This window comes from Dipodomys ordii, unplaced genomic scaffold (assembly GCF_000151885.1).
Source record: "Dipodomys ordii isolate 6190 unplaced genomic scaffold, Dord_2.0 Scaffold227, whole genome shotgun sequence".
Lineage (NCBI taxonomy): Eukaryota > Metazoa > Chordata > Mammalia > Rodentia > Heteromyidae > Dipodomys > Dipodomys ordii.
Genome location: NW_012267443.1, coordinates 1,995,790 through 2,021,983, shown reverse-complemented (window position 1 = coordinate 2,021,983; position 26,194 = coordinate 1,995,790). Strand labels below are relative to the sequence as shown.

Here is a 26,194-nt window from a genome sequence, read left to right as displayed (position 1 = left end):
GCCCGCCCGCGGCGCTCGCGCTCGGTAAGGGGGAGGCTGTGCGCGGGGCTCGGAGCCGGGGAGGGCGGAAGGGAGCCGGGGAAATATCATCGGCATGTACAAAAGGCTGAGTTGCAGGCTGGGGGTGGGGTGGCTCGCGGTTGGGGAGCCATAGGTTGAGGATCGGAGGCATTATCAGTGGGATCTATTGTTTCCTGGCACATTGGGAGGAAAAACAAAGGGATTTATTCTCATCGCCCTATAATTTTCTCTTTTTTTCCCTCCCCCTCCTGATGTGGCCAGGGAGCTCATCTCTCTCCCGTGCTACCCTGGAATTCGCCACCGGCAGCCGCAGCCAATGTGCTGGGACTACTCAGGTGCTTCTTGGCACAAAGCTAGACTGCGACCTCCAACCGTAGCGCTTGGCGTCACCTGTTCTCGCGGCCCGGCCCCGGGGCCGAGGGATTTGCGTCCCGAAGCAGGCTTGGGAACCCGCTGCCTCTCAAGTTGGTGTTATTTATGTTTGTCTTTTGTGAGGGCAGGTTTTAAATCCCCGGCGGCCCCGTCGCCCCCGCCTCCGCCCCCTCGGGCTCGAATGGGCGGGGGTGGGTGGAGGAGGAGGGAATGGGGTGTGCGACCAGGGGACAGGGGAGGGTGTTGATGGTTTTTTGTTTTTTGTGTGTGTTTTTTTTTAATATCAGGGTAAAAGGAGATTGTCGATGCTTTACAAAAAAAAAAAAAGGAAGAAAGAAAAAAAAAGAAAAAAGGCAGTACACTCTGAAACCTTTCTTGTTTGTCTGCATGGGCCGTGCATGCATGCTGGGCCAGGAAAACGAGTTTGGAGACGATGATTTAAGTGAAAGTGTATGCTTCCTCAGATGGTTGTCTCTGGGGGTAATGTGATCTGGCCTGATACTAAAATAAAAACAAAACAGAAATGAAAAAAAAATCTTTTGAGCTGCATTGTTTGCTTTTCTGTAGATCTCGAAGTATTTGACTGCTGGCTTATTGATACTAAAATCCAGCTGTGAGCTGGAGACCAGCAAGCATGCATTGCTTTGCCTTTTCAGCCTGTAGTAAATCTGGGGTAGGGAGGGATAAACAAATCAGGCCTGTGAAAAGAGGTGCTATGGAATATTTGCTCTCTGGTGATCACATGTTCATTCAGTCCCATGATGGTCTACATCCCACTACATAATTCATAATAGCCACTCTTAGGGAACTTCCAACGAAATGGATACCACCATTTAGAGTGAAACATGCTGGTTTCCAAGAACTTTTTGATTCTTGTTTTGCTCTGAGATTGCACTTGTGTTGTTTTTGGGATGCTGTAGATGAGAATATTGGACCAGAAAGACTGGATTAAGCCTCTGTAGGAATGTTTTGGAGTTTGTAAAAAGGATTCCAAACTTTCACTTTGACCGAATAACTTCTACCTGATTATGGAAAATTCCAATGCAACCGACATTCTGGGCATTTTGATAATTTCTTAAAAGAGATATGCACTGCTGGTTTCTTTTAAGGTCATTTATAAAAGCAATCAAAACATGGGTTAAAGTGTTGCTTTAAGAGTACTTATGTGCTATGTGAGCCAGCAAGTGAGGGAGTGAGAAAGAGACAGACAGAGAGGGGGGCATTCTTTTGGTAGGGATCTCCTAAGTTGTTTTGGAAACATTTTCCTTATTAGAACAAATTAGAATGATAACTTTTACCTTTTGACGTTAACTTTCCATTTCAGTAAGTAATATCTTCTACTTGACCTGTGGCTAAATCACTTTGAAAATAAAAGTGCTAGTTGATTAAACAGAAATTCACCTAAGTACATAAATTCAAAACTTCATTCTTTTCTCTTACAGATGAACCACTAGTCTTGCTTTGAAAAAGCCATTTTGTGTAACTCTTGACTGAATAATTTGCTCATACACCTGTTGGGACAATCACGGACAAAAGTATGCCGTTTAAGAGGTCCTTTACTTGACCAAATACTGGTGATTAGACGAGAGGTTTTTGTTTTTGTTGTTTTCTTTTTCCTGATCATTATGAACATTGGGTTTTCACCCTTGAAGTAAAAATGTTGAAAGCTGAGTCTTCAGGTGAACGAACCACTCTCAGAAGTGCCTCTCCTCATAGGAATGCATACAGAACTGAATTTCAGGCACTGAAAAGTGCCTTTGACAAACCTAAGTCAGATGGAGAACAAAAATCAAAAGAAGGTGAGGGCTCCCAACAGACCAGGGGTAGGAAATATGGCTCCAATGTCAACAGAATTAAAAATCTATTTATGCAGATGGGTATGGAACCCAATGAGAATGCTGCAGTCATTGCCAAAACCAGGGGGAAAGGTAGACCTTCCTCTCCTCAGAGAAGAATGAAGCCCAAAGAATTTCTGGAGAAAACAGATGGCTCAGTTGTTAAATTGGAGTCCTCTGTTTCTGAACGAATTAGTCGATTTGACACAATGTATGATGGCCCTTCATATTCTAAGTTCACAGAGACTCGAAAAATGTTTGAGAGGAGTGTTCTTGAATCAGGACAAAACAACCGCTATTCCCCAAAGAAAGAGAAAGCTGGAGGGAGTGAACCACAGGACGAGTGGGGGGGTTCCAAGTCCAACAGAGGCAGTACTGATTCCTTGGACAGCCTTAGCTCCCGAACCGAGGCTGTCTCCCCAACTGTGAGTCAACTGAGTGCAGTATTTGAGAACACTGAGTCCCCCAGTGCCATCATTTCTGAGAAGGCTGAAAGCAGTGACTACTCAGTGACTGGCCATTATCCCCTGAATTTACCATCGGTTACTGTTACCAATCTTGACACCTTTGGACACCGTAAGGATTCTAATTCTTGGTCTCCTTCGAACAAACAAGGTGTTGAAACAGATAATGCTCAGAAGACTAATACAACTCCAGTACTAGAAGTGGCTCCTAAAAGTACCTCTCTAGCTTCGTTGTCTAGGGAAGAGATACAGCAGAGCAAGGAAGCCAAGGACTCTACATCTAACCAAGAGACTCTGGACAGAACTGACAAAGACATTCTTGAACCACCTTGTGCTGAAAAGAAGGCAATGCCGAAGTCTGAAATCCTTTCACCACAAAACGAACCTTCAGGAGATGCCGAGGCTAATTCGGTTGGGAGTGAGACAGCAAAGCAGCCGAGGAAAGAAGAGCTTGCAGGTGGTGATCTCACCTCTCCCAATGCTTCTGTATCCAGTTGTGCAAAAGAAGTAGCTGAAGATTCAAATAATGTTGAGAGTTCCCATGTGTACATGCATAGTGACTATAATGTGTATAGGGTGAGATCCAGGTATAATTCAGATTGGGGAGAGACAGGCACTGAGCAGGATGAGGAGGACAGTGACGAGAATAGCTACTATCAGCCTGATATGGAATACTCGGAAATCGTTGGATTGCCAGAAGAAGAAGAAATCCCAGCAAATAGGAAAATTAAGTTTAGTTGTGCTCCAATTAAGGTATGCCTTTTCGGTTTGTTTCCTATGTTTGTCTTTAGTATTGGGGCCTGCCAAGAAGTTCAAGATGATTTCCATACACCTGTTGTCAGCTGTTTTTGTTTTTTTTTTTAAAGTTAGGAGTTTGAGAGGTATCAGTCATATTTCATAATGTTCTATTCAGTGGCATAAGCCAATAGTGACTATTATGAAAGTTGAAGTTTGGGGATTGTGAGATACATTCCAATGGACTGGAGTTTGAGTAACATGAACACTGAAAACCAGGAGTGTTATTTTTGAATTACAACATATTACTTACAATTCCTTATCGACAATTTTCTTAATCTAGACACTGTAAGATCTGAGGTATAGGTAGATTGAGTGAATTATGGTTACATAGAAATGATTTTTTTGTTTGTGTGCTTAAAAATACCTGAATTACTCCTCACTTAAGTATAATGGATTGTGAGGAATGTTGCTACATATTTTTCCCATTGCTACTTAGTAGTGAAGATTTGATTATGAAAATATATTAGCTGACTTAAATACTTTGAAAAACTATAACTGTAAATAGCTCCAAGTTCAGTATGGGTTATGTAGCTTTATAGTGAAATTTTTGTGAAAGGAAAAAATTGATTTGTCATTCATGGGTTTATTTTTACCTCTTAAAAACTGGATAAATGCCAATTGAATTCAGATACTCTATCAGAATGCCTTCACTTAACTAGCATTGGTATAGAAAGCAAAACGCAACTGGCAGTGTGTGGTGGAACATATTAGCAGATAATGGCAATAGGGGCGGGAGGTGGTTGATGGAGTATCAGAATCCTCAGGAGTGTTTTTTAAGTATACTTGCCCTTGCCCATCAGTTCGGTCTTTAGCTTCTCACATGCTCTCTTTGGGGAATTTGGGTGTGTATGTTGGCAAATGTGTAGTGTAAAACCACTTCCTAGGGGCTCCCAGCGTCTACAAATTATATATATATATATATATATATATATATACACACACACACACACACACACACACACACATACATATATGATAGATTTGGAATTTCATATTGTAAATTTGCTCTTCAACTCTTAAAATCACTTAATATGTTTATTTCCCTCTTATGAACTTACATAGCTGTAACATTTTACATAACCATGGAGAAGTCTGACATTGCCTAAATTATGAAATACTGTTTTGAAATAAAGTAATATTCTGAAATTTTTTGCAGGTGTTAGCAAGCACATTTGTACTTTATTAATCTAAGGCAAAAGTTCTGGGTAAGAATGGGCCATGTCCAGTAGCACTGTGTTTTAAACAGAGAGTGAATTCTAGTTTGAAAACAAGTGAAGTTTCCTTGCAGTGTTTTGTCACATTCCCATGTTATTCTGGCCCTCTTGACCCCAATCTCACTTCTAGGCATCATCTTCAAATGTGCCTTCTCATGTCTGTTTTGAACATCATCTCTCCCTGAGGAAGAAAGCAATAAGATTAAATGATTTCACACTGAGCAAAGCAGGAATAACTGAAACAAACTCTTCAAGGAGTTTGTTAAAATCAGAAACTGAGTTTTTAAATGGAGGGATAGCAGTTTATGATAATTTAACAAGTAGAACATGAGCCACTCAACCCAGTGGGTTATATTTGGGTCCTGTGCTACACAAAACCTGTGTGCTAGTAGCTTTAGTGTATTTTAAAGGATTTATCATTGAAGAATAATCTGTTGAGGTGTGAACAATCCAGCTTTTGGGGGTATGATACTTTGAAATTTAGGTGATGTTTATTTTTGCTACAATTGCTTATAATAATAACAACCATATTATCTCTTTGATTACAATAACAAATTGGATTTCATATAGAAGAGAATGAGAGATAACAAACGCAATTCACCCTTCCTGAAGGACTTAGATCATGGTAAGATTTGTGAACAAACTTAATACATTGCATTTTATTGGGCAGTTCACAGGACTAGTTGGAGTGGATTAAGTTTGCAAACAGAAGAATCATTATTATCCCCTTTGTAATGAATGGGACAATTACTCTTTCTTGTTGCTCCTATTGTTGAACACAAAAGTAGCTTCATTGGGAAATTTTGAGAACTGCTTTCTACTGGTGGTGTTGTTTTTGTTATTCTACAATTTATATACGTATATTATATAGCCTGAGAGAGTGGTAAAATAATTAAATTCAACAAGTGTTTAGGGAAGGCTTATATGTGTTCTGTTAGTCTGCTAGGGGCAGGAGACACAAAAATCTATAAGGTGAGCACTTTTCTCGGTGACCTTGTAGAATCAATTCTCAAACACAGTATGTCTAAAATAACCCACATGATGGAGTATACAGAATTGTGCTAATGTAGATGGTCCTTGAACAGCACTTGGCTGTAATAAATGCATAGGGAGCAAAAGAGCTTTGATAGATTATTTGGAAGAGAGTACATTCAATCATTTCTATGTTTATTTTCTTATTTTTATAAAGCTTCATTTGTGGAATGGGAAGTTAAGATTTCCAAACTAAATCTTTGACTTTGAATTTAAACATATTTCCTCTTTCAAAAAATGATAGAGAACATTTTTAAACTTTGAAATTATTTTTGAAGTTTTTATATTCACTACCTGGTACTCTGTGTTCAGTAAAATATTCCCAACACCTTTAATGTTTTGTGGTAGGGCTTGTTTGCGATCTTTCTGTGTGCTGCTGTCCTTGGTGTCCAGTTTATTTCTTTGAAATGTGTTTTACATGGATATTATCCTAAAAATGCTTTAATGTGGGGTTAGATAAACAACCACATGAAAGATAGTCTTTCCTGTTGTAGCATATTCCTTGTTGTTCATGATTTTTAAAAATGACTAGATTCAGCCATGCATGATGATACATGTTTGTAATCCCAGCAGAGAGACAGTTAAGACTGAGAGTTCAGGCCAACTTGAGCTACATAGGTAGTTCCAGAGAAGCTTCAGCTATGTAGGGGTGAGCCTGTCTCATGAAAATCAAATGAGATAAAACAAAGCAAAAAAAAAAAAGATCAAATTGTATTACTGGCCGATTATTAGCATGACTTATCTATCTTTCGTGAGCATAATTATTACTATGTGTTTAACAGTGTCATAGTATATTAGAATGGTATTAACAATGGAGAATATGAAGCCTGTCTCCAAAATATAGCATAGGAGAAGGTTATGAACCCACTTAATTTGAGATATGGTATTAAGCTTTCATTATCAGATTTTTCGCAAAACCAAAGAATTGAATTAAAATGTGAATAAGCCGAGAATAGGCAGGGTAATTTTTGTTACTATATTTTCTATTATAAATGCCTAATTTGCATCAGGAACACTATGACTAACATAACAAACCTGGAGCTGATCTGGTCAGGGGGTCAAGGGGAAGTGCATAGCCCATTCAGGAGGCTTTCTAGGCTCTTCAGTTCAAATTTATTCTTGAATATCCTTTCCAAGGTCACTGCATCCTCATTAAGGAAATTATAACTGTTTGTCAGTTACTTACAACCTTTGAATTTGTATTCTTGAAACCTAGTGCTATTTGAAAGGAAGATTTTTGTTATTTTCCTGTAAGTAGGAGACTGCAAATGTAATGTTGTGAGTCCTTGTGTGATACTTTCAGTGTTTTCTTAAACTGTATGCAGTTTTACAGAGTGACAGTTCACAGAAGCCAGCAAGGGCAGCAGTGCTTCCTTGAACCTTCCCTGAGAGTTGTTGGAAATGAATATCTGCATTCTCCCTATCATTGAAGGCTGCAGTACCTGAAGCTTTTGTTCAGGATAGTGTTCAGAACATAGCTCTAATGTTTTGACCCATCCTCTTAAGTTTGTGGGGGCTTCTCTTTCTTCCTGACTGTTTTAGCAGCACTTACTAAACTTCAACATGCATTTGAATTACTTAGGGATCTTGTTAAGATGCAGATTCTATTTCAGTAGGTGTTCTGTGGGAAATTACCTTGCTGCAAGGAACTATGCCAGGCACGCTATCTCAGAGGTTATGGAATAGAAACATCTTGGCAACCGAAGTAAAATGCTTGAATTTACGATTTATCAATTCAGTATAAAACACAAATCTAAACGCCAGAGGGGACACATGGAGTAAGTCAACACATTTTAAGTTTGCAATAAGATGTAAAAAATAACTTGAACAATCATATTACCATCCTTATAGGTACACCATGCTTATTTGTCCTGTCTCTCATTGCTTTACTTTTACTTTAATTAATGTAGTTTTGTGACAGTCTCCTTATGAAGTCCAGGCTTCCCTGCCTTAAACTTGTGATCCTTCTGCCTCTTCAGTGCTTGTTTGACAGGCCTGTGTCATCCTTCCATGTTGGTGGTGTGGTTTTGAGGATTTGTTATTTGATCGAGGCTCCTGACTAATGCCCTGGGTCAATGGTGTATATATACTTGCTCTGTTGAAGAGACGTGGGTCAACGACATGTGGGCATAGTAGCTTTACAAAGTTGCCTGCTGATGAACCAGAGGTTGAATTTGCTTTCTTCAAGTCAAGCACCCAGGATCACAGAATAGAATGACATGGATGTGATATACCTGTCATTCAAAGATGGCATAAGATAACTTGGTCTTTTCTTCCCTTAAATCACTTTGTTCAGTCATTTCCTATTTATACTGTTTTGTAATTTCAGTTAGGGTACTAACATTCCTATTATTAATATGCCTTCTAAGTCCTGCTTTCATTTTGCCAGTGTGTATTCTTACCATTGCTACTTAATCAAGCCTGTGATTGTCATTTGGTCTTGGAGATTCTTTTCTTCAGCAAATTATTTCTGATGAGGCAGGTACTGTGGCTCATGCCTGTAATACTAGCTAGACAGCAGTCTGAGAAATGAGGATCATGGTTCAAAGCTAGCCCAGGCAAGAAAGTCTCTGAGACTCTAGTCTCAGCAACAGAGCACCAGCCTTGGGTATATAAAGGTAATGGATAGTGCCCATGCCCTGAGTTCAAGCCCTTGTACCATTACCAAAAACCGTATATATTTATGTATTTCAGAAATTTGCTAGCAATTGATAGCAACATTTGAACGTGTTTTTTTTCCATCCTATGTATTTTGTTTGCTCTTGAAAATATCCTTATAAATTACATTAGTGTTGAGCTCCTGAGCTGTAAAATACCAAATTTGTGAAGAATAGTATTTATTATATTTGTACATTGCTTATCTTGTAACTCAGTTATGGGCTTATCACATAATAATTTGACTCAAAATGAAGTTGAGTTTAGAAATTTGTCAAAAAAATTTAATTAGACATAAGGTAAGTTTTGTGTAAACAAAATAAACATTGTTACAGATTTCTGAAAATATTTGTTGGTTTTTGTGTTATTAACTGGTCTACTTAATATTTTAAAAGTTTTCTATGATTTTTCATTTTTTTACTTCATAATATACTACAGTTCTCATTTTGATAGAGAAGAAAAAAATTTGAAGTGCTTTACAGTTTTCTTCCTGGTCACTTTTAAAATTTTCTCTTAATTCTAATGTCTTTACTTTGCTGACATAGAAATTTAGTAATGAAAATACTTAAAGGTAATCTAATGTAATTTCCCAGTCACTTCAGGAAGCTCTTCATTCAATAACGTATTATTGACAGATGATCTTTCTGCTTCTGCTTGAATAATTCCACTTATGGGGAATTTATTACTTTGTAATGTAAAAGGAAAGTTAGAAGGAAGGACATGTGTGTGCCTGTATGTGTGCATGTGCATGCACACATGTGCATGTGCATATGTGTATGTATGTGTTTAATTTTAATTAGCAATTTTTATTGAGGTCAAATTCAAGTAGCATAAAAATCTATCCTTTACAAGTTCATAGTTGAAAGCTTTTAGTGTATTCACAGCATTGTGCAGCCATCACTAAGATCTAATTCTAGCACATTTCCTTCGCCCTGGAAAGAAACTCTGTGCCTATTAGTAGTCATTCCCAATTCTTCCTCTATCCTCTGGCAAACACTAATCTACTTCCTGTCTCTATGGATTTGTCTCTTCTGGACATTTTATATAAATGGAATCAGGAGCATTCTTTTATGAAAGAAATATGTACACACACACACTTGGGAAAAATATACATATACTATGGATATGTTAAGTGTGAGATACCAGGAGGGCTATATATAGATGGTAGGAATATCTAGAGAGTAAGGACAATAGATATTTCAGGAGGATGAGATGTGGTCTAAAAATTATGTGGCAAGATGTGCAATCAACATATACTGTCTGCCTTTTTATGAAGATATTAAAGAAAAAACATGAAGCAGAGAGAGACAGAAGGATCAAAATCTATAAGGCTATACATGCTGCTGTACAAGCCTAAGTGCTTGAATCAGCACGTTTCTCTAAAGGCATAGATTATATTGCTTTTTTTCAATCTGTTGATTGCTGTTCTTGCTCTTGGTATTCTTTGACATTGATCGCAATCGCTGATGGGCAAACTTCAATGTTTGTTTAAAACATTCCCTCATCCTTCAATACGTCAATATAGATTTCATGTATCTACTTGATGTTATCTTTATATGATGAGTGATTTGAAAGAGGAATTTATTTTATATTGTCTTCAGAGGCACACTGTCCATATTATTGCTATGCCTTATTAATTGGTAATAATAAAGGTAACACTGACAGTTACTTGATATTCTGTAAGCTTGGACAAATCTGCCTCCCGAGGCTTTGGGTTTCTTACTTGTAATTGACACTGTCTTCCTTGTAATTTATTCCTCAGATGTCTTCCCAGCTTAGTATTTTACAGTTCTCTGCTTAGTTCTTAAATATAATTATGCTGTACAATCAATGACCCTAGATTTGTTATTATTTCATCAGAAAATACTGAACAAATTTTTTTTTAAATATTAAAATGAAGGACATGTGAAATTACTCTTAAGAGATTACTGATGCTCTAGATTCTACTAAAAGCTTAAAAATGGCTAAAATACTGAATTCAAGGGAGTACATTTTTTACAGAGTGAATTTTTTTAGAGCAGCTTGACTTTTGAAAGTATGGGTTGAACTATATATTAACACACCCTGCTAAAGAGCCTAAGAATAAAGAAAGAAATGTTTTGTAATGTAGTTGCTGACATATTAATTGCTTCACTCCCTTTTGTTCTGGAAATAGCTTCATGGCACAGTTCAGCATGATTGAAATATTGATAATGTTTTGCACAATTTCTAAATTTTCAGCCTGAAAAATCTATCTCTTTCTCATGGACCTCTTTTTAAAAAGAGTATAATGAAATAGCACAGCATAAGGATATATGGAATGGAACTTTTTATATTTTAGAGGGAAGAAAGTAGGTTTTTTTTTTGCTTATTTAACCTATCGTACTGGGATTTACACAAAGACTTAGTTAAATAGTTAAAACTATTCTCCTTATATGTGTGCATGAGGATAAGTGGTTTTAAATGAAGCCATCCCTTCCTGCACGTTGGAGTCAGTAAATGAGTTTTGTGCTGGAAAGTGAATCTCCTGAATAATTTTCCATCCGAGGGAAATACTGGGGACACATAGTGGTTATGGAGGTTCCAGGAGTGACAGGTTAGAGACGTTCAGGACAGATATTTGATATTTATCTCTTGAGGCTTTTGCTCCAGTATGGCCTTAAAAAATAGTGCTTTGGGGGCTGGGAAGGTGGCTCAGTGGTAGAGCACTTGCCTTGCATACATGAGGCCCTGGGTTCGATTTCTCAGCACCCATAACCAAAAAGAAAAAAGCCGGAAGTGGCGCTGTGGCTCAAGTTGTAGAGCGCTAGCCTTGAGCTGTAGAGCTGAGGGACAGTGCCCAGGCCCAGAGTTCAGGCCCCACAATCGACCAAAAAAAAAAAAAATAGTGCTTTGGGCCTGTTAAAATACAGTGAGATGGAAGTTTTTCTTTTATTCATGTCAGATTTTTACTTCATTTACAATAGCAGTAATTTAAACCAGGTCTTCACTGACTTTCAATAAATATATGTTCATGATGCTAAATTAATGTTCAATTGGGATTCACTAGAATAATTTCTTCTTCTTTTACACAGCATTGGGGGTTTTCCATGATATGTTTATAAAAATAAATTTATTTGTTAAAATACATACTGCCTGAATTATTACTCAGAAAGCCTTATTAGTTTCTAATTAGCACTTTGCCACATTAGCATTGCAGTTTCAGAATCCTTGCCCAAGCACTATTTTTATATGCCTGTTTTGATTCTGGTAAATGAAAATGTCTCTCATAATTCCTACATACTATATTGATTTATTGGTGAGGATGTAGGCTTGACATATTTGTGGGCTTCTTCTTACTATTTCTACAATATGATCTCACTAGGTAGCTTGGTCTAGCCTTGAATCCATAATCCTCCTGCTTCCGCTTTGTGCTGGGATTACAGGCCTGTGCCACCACCTCTCCTGTTATTTTATTTTTCTGAAGTTCTGAGTATTGAACCTGAGCCTCACTCATGAATGTGCCCTACTACTGAACCACAGCATATTATAGAGTTCCTTGATAGGGCACTGAGCGTTGTTTACTGCCTGCTTTGTCTGTGATGGTTAGTAAGAACCACATCCAATTGCCATTCATGTTAGGAGAAAGTTAAAGCAACTCACATATCAAGTATAGCAGGATGGGTAGATTTATTATGCTAGATACATGGGGTGTGATAGGATAAAACTTTCTCACTTTTGAGAAAGTCTTTTTTTGAGATTATTTTAGGATGAGAATTATTTCACAATAAACAGTTTGGTTAAATGCTTAATGTGCATTGCAATCTCATTTTTATTTTGGAAATGTGTATTTGAACAAACATGGTAACAGAAGGAATAAAGGTGATGTTTCAAAAATATTTCTACTTCAAGGTTTACTCAATTTTTTAAAATAATGAATATATATTGCTTATTACAAAAAATTGTGGTAACAATAGAATAGCAACTTAAGGAAGTTGACAAAATCACATTTTATTATATTGCCCCAAATTAATTCTTTCTTTCCCTCCTCCTCTGTGGTGCTATGGATTGAGCCCAGGTCCTTGAACATACTAATCAAGAGCTCTGTCAGTGAGCTATACTCCCAGTGTGTGCTGTTCAAAATTCTAATTGTACTCTGATTTTTAAGGATTGGTAAAATTCATCCTAAAAATTAAGTTTTAAGGGGAAGGACCTTTTAATTTATTTTAAATCACAACAATAACATTTGCCTAAACATTAGATATTTTTCTTGAGTTCAGCTATGTTGTACCTGATATCAAAATATGCTTAGTCAAAAAATGCTTTCAAAAATCGAAATCAAATATACTAGATTTGAAGTGAGTCACATTTTAGTGAGTAGTCTTATTGAAAATAATAAGCAATTGTCTGAGAAAGCCTAGCCATTTTCCCATGTGAGCTCTTGTCTTTTTGATCTGTTAGATTATTGAACCTGAATCGACTTCCTGTCTGTGAAGGAGAGAGAGTGGAGATGTCAACTTCAGTTTCTTACATGCCTATAATCCTGTGAGAAATACTTTTCCACACTCAGTTAAAAACAGGATTTTGAGTTCTGGGCCTCCACAGAGTCCTTTTGAATATGTTTCCTGTTCCAGAACATGAGCCAATATGTGTTTTCCTGTTGTTCTTCTTAACAAGAGTAGTAGCGGAGAGGAGATTCATTTGATGTATGATTAGACTGTATGGTAATATATACTATTTTTAGTTAGAGTCAAAGGTCAGTTCCTCTATGCATTGGATAGTTTTCCACCTTTTAAAAGATTATTTGTAGAGTGCTGAGGTCTGAAATTAGAAGTTTAAAGTATTGCTTCTGGTCAAATTAGATCAGTTGAACTCTAACCTTAGTGTTGTGAGCAATTCTGGTATTTTAGAAGTTCAGATGAAGTCCTCATTAAGTTGATTTCCTATATAATCTGATATTACATTGTGATTTTTGTTATTAAATATGCTTAAACTTTCCTATAACTGGAGAAGAGAGTCTCATGGGGTTTCTTGCCTGGGCTGGCTTTGAACCATGATTCTCAGATCTCAGCCTTACAAGTAGCTAGGATTACAGGTGTGAGATGTAGGTACTCAGCTATTTAATAATGATTTTGAACTGTATTTGTTTTCAATTCCAGACTATGTTACAATTTTGTAAATATTTTAGAAGTTATTTGTCTTCTTCTCTAATCAAGCTCTTGCTGAGCATGACTTCTGTTTATGTAGAAACTAATTTTACATTTTTCTCTGTGATTTGTATGTAATTAGTAGTAAATTGCATAGAAACAAATAATCCAAAGCCTTGAAATAATTTTTTTCCTGTATGTTTCCTCTATGAATTACATTATCCAGAAGATGTCTGACAGTTGTTATTAAGATGAAATATGAAATGGCTTTGCTCATTTATGCAAATTTGTTTATCTATAAACACATTTTCCCTAAGCAGAAATAGCTTTTAATGGCACGCTAAGGAAAAAAAATGATTGTGCTGTTTTCTATATGTTTGTTTTTAAATTTATAATAATTTTTAGGGTTCATGTACATTTTTTGAGATATAATTTAAAAAGTAGTATAAATCAAGCATGGTGGTACATGCCTGTAATCTCAGCACTAGGAAGTTGAAGCACTATGTTGTGAGTTCCAGGCCAACCTAGGCTACCGGGTAAAAGCTTGTCTCCAAAAAAGATAAAAGCAAACAAAAAAACAAAGAGCAGTATAGTTATTGAGGGTAAAGAATAAGCATAGTATTATTTCAGGACTCAGGATAATCTCTTCTTTATGCAATAGTGGAACCATATGAGTTATTGTTTCCCCATTTATAAAACAGATACAATAAAATACCTTTTAGATAGATGTTAGGAAGGATATGTGACTTTATTCTTAGGAAAGTTTGGTATGATATTGGAATGAATTGAGCTAATATGGCAGATCTGATTTTATTTGGGCTAATATTTTTTAATTTTGAGATTAACATGATGATAATATTCTATAATTTTATGTGGGCCTTTGTCAAGATTGATAACTCATCTGTTATGCAAGTATTCATAAATAACTTATGCTATTGCTATTTAAAGAAGGATTGTCTCATGAATTGATTAATAGCAGTCCACAGACATTATCATATAGGCTCAAAATGTGTTTAGCTTGGGATTTTGCTGCGTGAATATGAAGATATTCAGGACAACTGTTGTATCTCCTGAAGTTATAGTTTTGTGGTTGTGGTAGAGAAGATATTCATATGGCTAAGTGGTAAGTGCTGTGATATGGATATATACATAAGGTGACATTTGGTGTGATGCCTTTGAGAATGAGAGAGGAACATGAATAATAATTATCACATTTGAGAAATGAGTTTACCTGATGTATTATTATTTAAAAAATAAGGACCTGGGCTGGGAAGGTGGCTCAGTGGTAGAGCTCTTGCCTTGCATGCTCGAGGCCCTGGGTTCAATTCCTCAGCACCACATAAGCAAAAAGAAAAAAGCCAGAAGTGGTGCTGTGGCTCAAGTGGTAGAGCACTAGCCTTGCGCTGAAAAGCTTTGGGACAGCGTTCAGGCCCAGAGTTCAGGCCCCACGACTGGACCCCCCCCCCAAAAAAAGGACCTAGATCATTATTTTTGTTTAGTCTTCGTTGTCTCCATTGTCTACATTGACTTTATAATTTATTGCCAAAATGAAGACACTTTATGGTGGACACTTTACAGATTTGTACCACAGTTTGGGGACAGTCCAGCAAAATTTAGTGAGACCCTATTTCAAAAGCAAATCAGGGCTAGTGTCACACACTTGTTATCCCACCCCTCACTTGGAGGTGGATATAAGAGGACTGCAGTCCAAGGCCAGCTCCAGCAAAGTTAGCTCTAGACTGTTTTGAAAAAAAGAATTAAAGGCAAAAGGACTGGTTATGTGGCTCAAGTGAAAGTACACTTTTCCAGCAAGTGCAAGGCTTTGGGTTTAATCCCAAGTACCGAAAACACATAATGTATAAAATGAGTACCTTTTGAGAGTGAAAAGGGGTACAATGAATACTTAGGTGGGGGCAACAATCAGGACTGACAGTAAAGCCAGTGCACCTGATCTCTTAGATCTAGTAGCTGGCATTGGGGCCTCTGATTAAGTGTGTCTACCTTTACCATGAGGAGAAGGATCATCAGTCGAGAAAGTAATGGTTGAGTGGAAGCGTTGATGAGAGATAAAAAGTTATCAGGTACAGAACAGGGAAACCCTAAGCCAACAAAATAGTATGTTCAAGGAAACCAGAAGGAAATTCCAATAATTAGAGGAAGTTGTGTGAATGTATGCATTTGCATGTAAAGGTGTAGGCAAGTGTAGACTTGTCTACACAAAGATATTGGAAATGAAACTAGCTATAAGTAAATGAAATAACCTAATAAGTAATTTTAAATTAAATGCTAATGATAAAGTCGATGAATGTTAAGGGATAGATTATGTCACTTTGCTGTAAGAAAAGTTGAAAGGAGAATTCACAATTTTCCATTCTTTCTGTTCTTTAAGCAAAAATCTTAGAAGTTGTCTTCCTGTTCCTTGTTCTCCTTTTTCTGGGTTAGCTGGATTAAGCCCACTGGTGACCCTGTAGATGACTCTATGGAATTCCCTTGTACTCAAAATGACTCACTCACCTGACTGGGAAGCTAACTCGTTGGTACATTTCTAAACCTGCTTATATCCAGCTTATTTGTCTTTCCAATTATGTATGCTATTCAAAATTGCGCATAGTGTTAACATATGAGTGTGAAAAGGGGGATATTTTTCCTATAAAAAATGTGAATTGGAGCTGGGAGCCTGGGGCTCATCCTAGCTACTCAGGAGGCTGAGATTTGAGGATTGTGGTTAGAAGCCAGGTAGGGTAGGAAAGTTGTGAGATTTTAAAAAATGTATTATTTATTGTTATTGTCAAGGTGATGTACAGAGAGGGGTTAAAGTTACCTAAATCTGGCAATGAGTACATTTTCTTTGAACCATCCCACCTTTTCTTTCGCTTGTTTATCTCCAGTTAACCACCAAACAACTGGCAGTTGAGCCATAGGTGAAGTGATAGAGAGCTAAAGAGCTAAGGGACGGTGTTCAGGCCCTGAATTCAAGCTCTAGTACTAACATGTGATACAAACGCTGTGGAGTGGAGTTTGGGAAGATCTGGCAAAGATCTCAATTTAAAATGTTGCTGTTAATTTAGATAGGCTTACTATAGATAATGGAAACTGTTTCAAGTAATATCTAAAAGTATTTGCTACTTCAGTTATTTTATCTTCAAGTTCTTTCAAAAACCAAACTGCTGGTCATCATGACCAATGAATTATATGGAAAAAATAATGCCAATAATTTATCTACAAGCCTAAACTTAGGAACGACCTTGGCCACTTATGAAATGGTCACTGAAGCCGGGCGCGGGTGGGGTGGCTCACTCCTGCCTGTAATCCTAGCTACTTAGGAGGCTGAGATCTGAGGATCATGGTTCAAAGGCAGCCTGGGCAGTAAAGTGAGACTCTTATCTCCAATAAACCTAGAAAACTGGAAGTGGTGCTGTGGCTCAAGTGGTAGAGTGCTTGCCTTGAGCTAAAGAGCACAGGGACAGCACCGAGCCCCAGAGATCAAGCTCCACGACTGACAAAAAAAAAAAAAAAAGAAAAAAGAAAAAAAAGAAATGGTCCCTGAATGAATTTTACTATTATATATCTTATATTAATATAGACTTGTTAAATATACATATATGTATATAATTTTAAATGACTCCCTAATTTAACTGTCTCTTTCAACTGTGTGACAGACTGTCATTCCCAATTGTTTTCTCCCAGCAGGGCAACTTCTTGCATGCAGTCTGCTCTGTGCCAGGCAATGTATATGTGTTCTCTTACGGAATCAGGGCCTTAGCTCAGCAGGAAAGGCAACATTTACCATGTAGCAAAGAGTTCCAGCTTGCTGTGAGTGCAGAGAAAGGGCACTAGGATTCGTAAGGCAAACTGCTGGAAGCTCTGTGGGAGGATGTCCATCTCTTAAGTTTTATTAGTGTTAGCAGAGCAAGAGGCAGGTGTGCCACATAGCAGGAAGGCCCAGAGCAGAGCAATAAGACTTTCTCAAATCTCAAGACCAGCTTAATATTTTACGTCCATGGGAAGACAAGGGCAGATCAGGAAAGTTGCATTGTGATTGACTAAGGAGTTTGCATGCTTTTCTGAAAATAAATTAGCCATTTGAGCAGGGTTCCAATGTACAAAGGCATTGGTAGGGTTCTGGGAAGATAGGAAAGGTGAGAATAAGAGTTAGAGAACTAATGCTTCAGGAAAAGTTTGGAAGAAAGTTTAGAATGATTTTTTTTCCCCCATCAGTTGTGGGGCTTGAACTCTGGGCCTGGGCTTTGTGCCTGAGCTCTTCAGTTCAAGGTGAGCCCTTTACTGCTTCAGCCACAGCGCCACTTCCGGTTTTCTGGTGGTTAATTGGAGATAAGAGTCTCACAGACTTTCCTGCCTGGGCTGGCTTTGAACCATGATCATCAGATCTCTGCCTCTTGAGTAGCTAGGATTGCAGGCGTGAGCCACAGGCACCCAGAAGTTTAGTATGATTTTTAAGAAATACAACGGTTTAACAGTCTGGTCATATTTTGTGGATTGAGACTGGGGAAGGAGTATTCCTCATCAGGAAAGGGAGGGAGATAACAGAGATTTAAAGACACTGCCAAAGTAGGTTCTCCATAAAATATGCAATAGGAATTCATTGTAAAAGTTGTGGTATACTCACAACCTCAAAGAACTCAGATCCTCAAAGAACCAGTACTATGCTTAGTTAGTAGGTTAAGTTTGACTGTTAGTAGAGCCATGCAAAACAGATATGCCCACTGCTCTTAACCTTCTATGGATAACCTTCTATGGAAGGTCTTTGCATGGTTAACTGTTTCCCTTGGCATATTTTTCTAGTTTTCCCCCTCATTTCTGTAGTACAGAGCATGTAATAATCCTAAAAAGTATTCAGCGAAATACACACACACACACACACACACACACACACACACGTCACTTTTGTGATTTTATTTATTTATTTACTATTTATTTAGTCAGTTGTGGGGCCTGAACTCTGGGCCTGGGCACTGTCACTGAGCTCTCCAGCTCAAGGCTAGCTCTTTACCACAGCGCCACTTCCGGCTTTTTCTGCTTATGTGGTGCTGAGGAATGGAACCCAGGGCCACATGCATGCAAGGTAAGCACTCTACCACTGAGCCACCTTCCCAGCACTGTGATTTTTATTTATTTTTGAGATAAGGCTCCATACCCTAGGTTGTCTGGAACTTGATATCCTTCTGCCATAGACTCCTGAGTGTTGGGGTTATAAGTATGTACCACCATGCTTCCCCCTTTCAATCCTAAGTTATCTTGAAAAAAAAATCCATGTATTTATCAGTTAAGATGCTTGGTTGGTTTCTTTTTTAAAGACCTAATGAGCTTCAGATAGGGTTTTTCTACTTTCCCAACTTAGGACCCAACTGATTTCAAGCAACCTTTGACAAGTCGCTATAAATTAGTCTTGCCTATTGCACAGTGTCACAGAGTGAGATTTTGTTTCCTGAAATGGGTGTCATATCATAAGACTTCTAAAATTAGTTATGGAGATGAACAAAAATTAGATAGAATGTATATTATATGTATTATGTGTATACTAGCCAACACAACCCTGATGTACACACTTCTTTTTAGAGAGTCTGCCTGAGCTAACTGACTGTGGGTTCTTAAAATGCCATTTCTATTTGGGGTCTGAAAGTGTTTAGATGGCAAATGTGAGGGAGTGCCTGTTTCTATGGCTATTTCTTAGTGAATTTTCATGACTGAGTCTTTACTGACCTGGCTGTTGGCATTTATGTTACTTGAATTGGGGGCTGGGCTAGTTTTCAGCTAGTTTTAAAGGCAAGTTTAGATTTCCTTGTTGGCAAAGGCTTATGATTGAATCTTTTTACTTTAAAGGATGACCAGAAATGGAGTATTGCCTTTCTTTAGAAAGAAAGTACTGTTGTTATTTTAAAACAAATTAGCACTGAAGTAAATGTTTCTTTTACTATGTGCTATATTTTTTCTTAATGGTTTTGTAATTTATGTCAAAAATGTTGAATTGATACTGATTCCATATTTGGATTCTTTAAAACGAAGCCTGGTTAAGATAATCTGTGTCCTGGAGTTTCTTCTAGACATAAAATATCAAGCTTTTGTTATGGCATTCTTCTTAATGTGCTATATGAAGTGTCAGACCCATATCATTGTGAATGTTATTTTCAGGTAGAAATTCTGACTCTGCTAGGTTTATTATCACTCAGGAAAAGTTTTGAATGCTCTGAGGGAATCTAATTTAGGATGTTAAGTTCATGCCTATATGGAAATTGAGAGAATATGGATTCACCACATTTGTCCTTGAAATTATAGGTAGAAGTGATGGTAAGGAAGACAAGAAAATGATTTGATCAAACTTCATGACATTTCCTGAATTTACCACCCACTTTACTACTGATAATTGTGATGTATCTTGTTTTTTAATGAAACTCTTCATTTGCAAAGATGGAAATTCCAGTCCCCTTGAAGCATGGCTTTGTTAGGAGACGTAATTGAGGTTTTACCCATCCATATTGTATTATTATTAGCTTTGTCTATCAAAAAAACACCAGACATAGATCCAGATTTTCATTGACATATGCAAACTTACATCTGTATGTGCATATATATATATATAATATATATATATATATATATATAGTATCCTCTCATTATGTAGGATAATTTCAGTACTTTAATTATGATTGACAGGTTATGGTATCAAAGTACAAATCCAGCATACACTGGTGGCTCATGCCTGTAATCTTAGGTACTCTGGGAGTTGAGCTCTTGAGGATCATGTTTTGAAGCCAGTCAGGACAGCAAAGTCTTTAAGACTTTACCTCAAATTAACTAGCAAAATGCCAGGCCAGAGGGGTAGACCAAGTGATATAGCACTAGCTCTGAGCAGGAAAGCTGAGCAAGGGATTAAGGCCTTAAGTTCAAGCACGGGTAAGCACAAAACTAACCAACTGAACAAAAAAAGTACAAAAATCCAAAGAATTTAAGAGCAATTTGCTATGATGCCACTTAAAAGATGCCAATTTACAAGGAGCTTAACAAAGATAAATTCATTATGGTTCACTTTTTAACTTCAGTGAAGGCTTCTCCTTCACTGAAAAGTCAGAAATACAACCAAAGCGAAGTTAAAATATGCTGAACTATTTGCAGAAATGCCACTGGAGCATGTAAAGTATTGAAGTGCTTCTTAAGTCATAATGAATTTAGGTAGACAGGCAGAGAGATGAGAATAGAAGGTAAAGTGGAGGCGTTCTCTCCCCTTCTCAGCTGCATGAGAGATGCTGTTCCAGCACCTTGAGAAAGCAACACAATTCTATGGTAAGGATAAGAGGCATCTCTTACCACTGAAGAAATAAAGCTTTTGGTCCTCAACAAATTTTGGCACAAGATGGCCTATTGATGATAATGGTGAAGAACATAGCTGACATTTGCCATTCCAGGCACTGTTTACAGGGATTTGTGTGAATTTGCTAGTCCTTATACCAACCAGGCACTCATCTATGATAGAAGACCTACTGAGGCCTTTAGCACTGAGCCTGTGGGATGTGGTAGACCTAGCTCATGGCCTACAGAGCCGAGCCTGATTCTATCATTTTGCTTCTATAAGAATCAGGTTTTAGAATAGGCCTTTCATGGACTGATTCTGATAAAGATGCATTGTATTCATTAATTGACATATTGATTTGTGCAACTATATTTAAAGATACACATATAAATAAATAGGCCCTTTGTGATGTTTTCATTTTTCCATATTTTTATTTCTATATCTTTATTTCCCCTTTTTTTAAGACAGGGTCTTACTCTGTAGCTTCTACTAGTGTCAGACTCACTATCCTCCTCCGCAGCCTCTCAAATGCTGGGATTAGAGGTTTGTACCACCATCCTCCACTTGGAAATAATGCTTTTAACTGAGTTTAGAAATGACTAACACTTTCAAAGTAGATAAAATGTGTGTTTTTAATGTGGGACAAATAAAACTAATGTTATTAGCTTTTTGACTCATAATTTACTTTTATTGGCTAATCTTTAAAAAAAGTTTTGTGAAATAGTTTATATTTAACGATTGGAAAGTCAGAGGCAGAGTATTAAGTCCACAAAATTAGAGAAAATTAAGAGATAATCCAGAAATAACTTGTGGAATTCTGTTTAGGCAGCATTTTGGCCTTTTCCTGGATATACACTTTAAGAACCAGAGAACAGCCTGGCCCATAGGTCAGTAATGTGCCTTACTTTGTACAGCCTCATGACAGCTTAGAATGATTGAGTCACAACAGCACACCCTTAACAATCTAGACATCAAACACTTGCTTTGAACATATTGTTCTTCATTTAATCTCCTCTAATGTAACCTTTAAAGATCCCTAACATGTGGTATGAATTTGAGAACTTCTCAGGGTTGACTGTGGAAATCTAGCTTGAGTATTATCATCCCAATATTACCAATCATGTTTACAGAAAAAAGGTGTATGTATGTGTGAAAGATCTGGCCTTTGAATATAGAACAGATTCAGTGTAGTTAGGAAAATATATTAAAACAAGTATAGCCGGAAATTCACACAAGCTCTGTGTTCTGTGGAGTCTGTCATCTGAGATTTTGCCTTTTTTTGCCCTTTGTCTTGTTTTCTAGATTATCTTTTAAACATTTGTGTTTCAGAAATAATTTGTCGCTGTTGTTGTTAAGCATCAGTTGTAACAGGATGTCATGTGATAGAGTATGAGTATAATTGATGAAATCATTTGAACTTTAGGACTTAGCGATTGTATATTCATAAACATAGCACATTGTGTATATGATATTACTTTTTTAAGGAGCATTTAAAAATTGATTGTGTGGATAAGTCTTGAGAAGCATTATACTTGTCAGAAACCAAAATGACAAGTTTAAAGATCTTGATTAGATTTGTTTTGTAATTCTAGGATCCAAAAAGATTTAATTCCATAAAATAGAGTAAGTGATCCAATGAACTGAGGAGAGGTTGGTAATATACATGGAAAAAAGTCAGAAGTACTGAACAGAAAAAAAGATTTTTTTCAGAGTTAATGATAAGGCAGTAAAATGATAAGGAATAATAAAATACTTATTAGTTAACATCAGGTTTGTTTCTTTGTAAGAATTAAGGCAGAGGGAAATTCTCATGTCAGTTGAAGCTGAGCTCTTTGGGAAGTTTGGCTGTGGTCTCTCCTGATTTCAGGAAGGACACATAACTTAGTTTTGATTTGGAAACTTAGAACTTCATAGCTGGTGACTATATTTAAATTTTGAGTTTAATCTGTTGGGTTTCAGGGCAGGAGCTTAGTCAAAACAACAACTTCCTATAACTTGATAACCTGTATCTAATGTACCATAGCTCCTGTTCCAGAAACTGTACTGGTACATTTTTGAAAAAATTCTCTGATTTGTTTCAGAGGAGAATTTATTATGTATAAATTTTATATAAATTGTATTCTGTAATTTATGGAAAACACTTTGGGAAAATTAGTTGTGTACATTTAAAGACAGAATTCTTTTATTATTTGCATTTCAAAAGTTCAATTGCTTACTTCACTTAATATGATTTTTTTCCAATTCTTTCCATTTCCTTATGAAAGGGGCAATCTCAATTCTTTCTGATAGAAACATAAAATTCCATTGTGTACATATATCACATTTTCTAAATCCATTCATCTATTGAGGGGCATCTGGGTTGGTTCTATATCTTAGCTATGGTTAAATAATGCTGCAGTGAACATAGTTGTGCTGGTAGCTTTAGTGTGACCTAGCTTGTGATCATTTGGATAAATGCCTAGGAGTTGGATTGCTGGATCATAGGGAAGTTCTATGTTTTTTTCTTTTGTGGAACCTCCATCCTGCTTTCCAGAATGGTTACAGTGTAGCAGCATTCCCTTTTGGCCACATCCCCACCAGCATCTGTTATTATTTGTTTGCTTCATAATGGCCTTTCTAACTGGGGTGAGGTGGAAAGTCCTGGCAGGAATTCATAATAGCTCAATAGCTATGTACATATGATCATATAAAATGATGCTAATTGAAATGACCTCCAAGACATGGAAACAACAGGTCTTCTTTTTTTTTTTTTTGGTTGTTGACCTTGTTGTTGCCAATGTACTGTATCTAGTTCATTCTTCTTATTTTATTTCATTTTTCTTTTTCCATTGGTTTATCCCTGGCAATCACTGTCTTTGATTCTGGTACCCTCTGTCTTATGTATGCATTTATCTGATTTGGGGAAGGGAAGGAGAATAACAAAATTCTGAAACAAGGACAAAGGATGAACCATTGCAACAACATACTCACAAGACACTATGCTGAAAATGAACTTTACAATTTTGGGGCAGGTAACAATATTTGACACTGTTCATTACCTTATTCATGTTACTATAACCTTTGTACAGCATCTTTACAATAAAAAAGTTCATTTGCTCTGTCTGCTATTTCCTCTTCTCAGTAATTATACTAGAAGTCTAAAAATTTACAACAAAGAATGTTGGGTTATAAAAGAATAGAGTTGTTTTTTTTGACATGGTTTTGATTATCATAGCATTGCTGCTATGATAAAATTTTAACTCTGAGGAATGCTTGTTGATTGTAGGAGGTAAAACATTTTGCCATTTCATTCTAGAAACCAATAATTCAGGATTAAATAATTTTTAAATCTCTTGAATCAGCCCAAATTATAACATTATAATTTCCATCTTGTGATAAACATATTGCCAGAACATTTCCTTTTGTTTAAGTATTGATGAGGGAAGTAAATATTTCAAGATATGTTTACATTCAGTATAAATCGCAATTTTACTCTCTAGAGATAGCTCATTTGGATAATTAAGTGTAAAGTAATTTTCTTCAATAAGTAGGCCTAAGTGTTGCTGTGTGGGTAACCAGAGAAGACAATGAACTTGGAAAGAAGATATTTTAGACTCACTACCTGTGTTTTCCTGTTGGTATTTATTAACTTTGAGTGTTTCTTTTTTATGGACCCACTTTCTTTTCTAATAAAATGTTCCATTAGATGATCACTCTAAAATTTCTTTTAGCTTCCAAAGTCAGTTTTCTTTCATTGTTTAGAACAATAATTCTAGTTTTTCTTTCAGTATTTTCCCGGAAAGGCTTTTAACATCAGATCAGATTTTAACTGTAGCATTCTTTACTTTTGAGTAACACTGGATATTACAGGGAAAAAGATTCTCTTTTTCTAATCTTATAGTTTCTGTCATTATTTTGTGCACTTTCCCCTTTTCTTATCCTTATGCTATTTCTAAATGAATTTTGATTGAACTATTTTATTTGTATAGAATTATAAACAGAAAAAACTAAACAAATATTGCTTGGATGTTTTCATATACTTTACCCAGCAATATTGTTAGTATTTCAATATAAATTCTGTTTGCATGCACAACTAAGTATGTTTTAAAGAAAATAATGTAAGAACTCAAATAGTTGAGAATTCTAAAAATATTGGTGGCAAATGTTGATACAGGGTAAAACATTAATTCTTTAATATGTTCTGTTTAATAAATAACCAGCCCATAGTTAGTAATCGTCTCCTTGACTTTGGGTTAGCCATTTCTCTAGTTCTTAGATTCCTTAGTTCTTTTGTATACTTACAACTAGCAAAGTAAGCTTGCAAGTATAAAAGTAAAAATCAGACTGCATTTTCTTTTATGCTTCTTGCTTTCTTCAATTGAAATTATTATAGTTAAAAGCAACATGAAATCATTTTATGTCTGTTTAAAATCATTTAAAAAGCTCTTTGGCATAAACCTACCATTCTTTATTATTTACCTTATTGACAGATATTGCACTTTTCCTCTTTTGCTTCTATTTCTGCAAATATGTGTAAGTGTTGTTGTGGTGCTCATTTTTAGATGAGGTGACACTCAGAATCCTGTCCTTTAAGCTAGGTTATATCTCATTTTCCAAAGCTTGCAAAGCTCATTGTGCATCTCTTGCATGTACTGAGCCATATTTTATTAAAACTACGAGCTGTCTCCTTCTCTTGAAATTTGTTGAGTCCCAGCATTGAGCACAGGATAGGAATAAATTGGATTTCAACTTGAAACTTGAAAATCAGTAATTCTTCTATTCCAAGTCTTTACTTGTCTTTTAGAATGTGTTTTGTGAAAAACTTTTCTTCCCACAAGCTTCTTTAACATGTCAATAGTTTTGTTTTAGTACATTTGGATGACAACATAGCTCTAAGCATATCCATACTGTAGAGCTCCTTTGTTCTATGCACCTTAAATTTCCAAAGCTTGTCATGACACTCAGCATGGAGGTTTTGCAAGCCACTTCAGATAATTCTCCTGGATATCAATCAGGGTTGAGAAATTTTATATAATCAGCATTTGATAGAGTGAAAAGAGCCCAGATTTTATAGATGAATATTGGAAATCATCTTCTCTGGGTATGCTTACCATACCCATTAACTTAGGGCAGTTTTGCTGATCTTTGTAAGACATTTTTTATTTGTAAGTTGAAGATAGTATTATGTATTAAGATGAGGTATTACCTTCCTAATGTGAGACTTGGTATATGATATACAGATGGGAAATATGAATTCAGAGCTTCCCAACCTTGAGAGGAACTAGACTGACCACCTACCTGCCACTTTTTCTTCCCTCCCTCCCTCCCTCCCTCCCTTCCTCCCTTCCTCCTTCCCTCTCTTCCTTCTTTCCTTCCTTCCTTCCTCCCTCTCTTCCTCCCTCCCTCCCTCCCT

At 36.7% G+C, this 26,194-nt stretch overlaps 1 protein-coding gene across 1 annotated transcript in view; it reads left to right on the top strand.

Annotated features, from left to right (window-relative positions):
* The window catches only part of Ppp1r9a (protein phosphatase 1, regulatory subunit 9A), a 251,716-nt gene that overhangs the window by 471 nt on the left and 225,051 nt on the right, over positions 1-26,194 (top strand). Inside the window, exon 2 of the mRNA XM_013035860.1 lies at positions 1,836-3,445. Within this exon, the coding sequence (XP_012891314.1) occupies positions 2,051-3,445 (1,395 nt within the window). The 5' untranslated portion in view covers positions 1,836-2,050. The remainder of the gene's footprint in view (positions 1-1,835; positions 3,446-26,194) is intronic.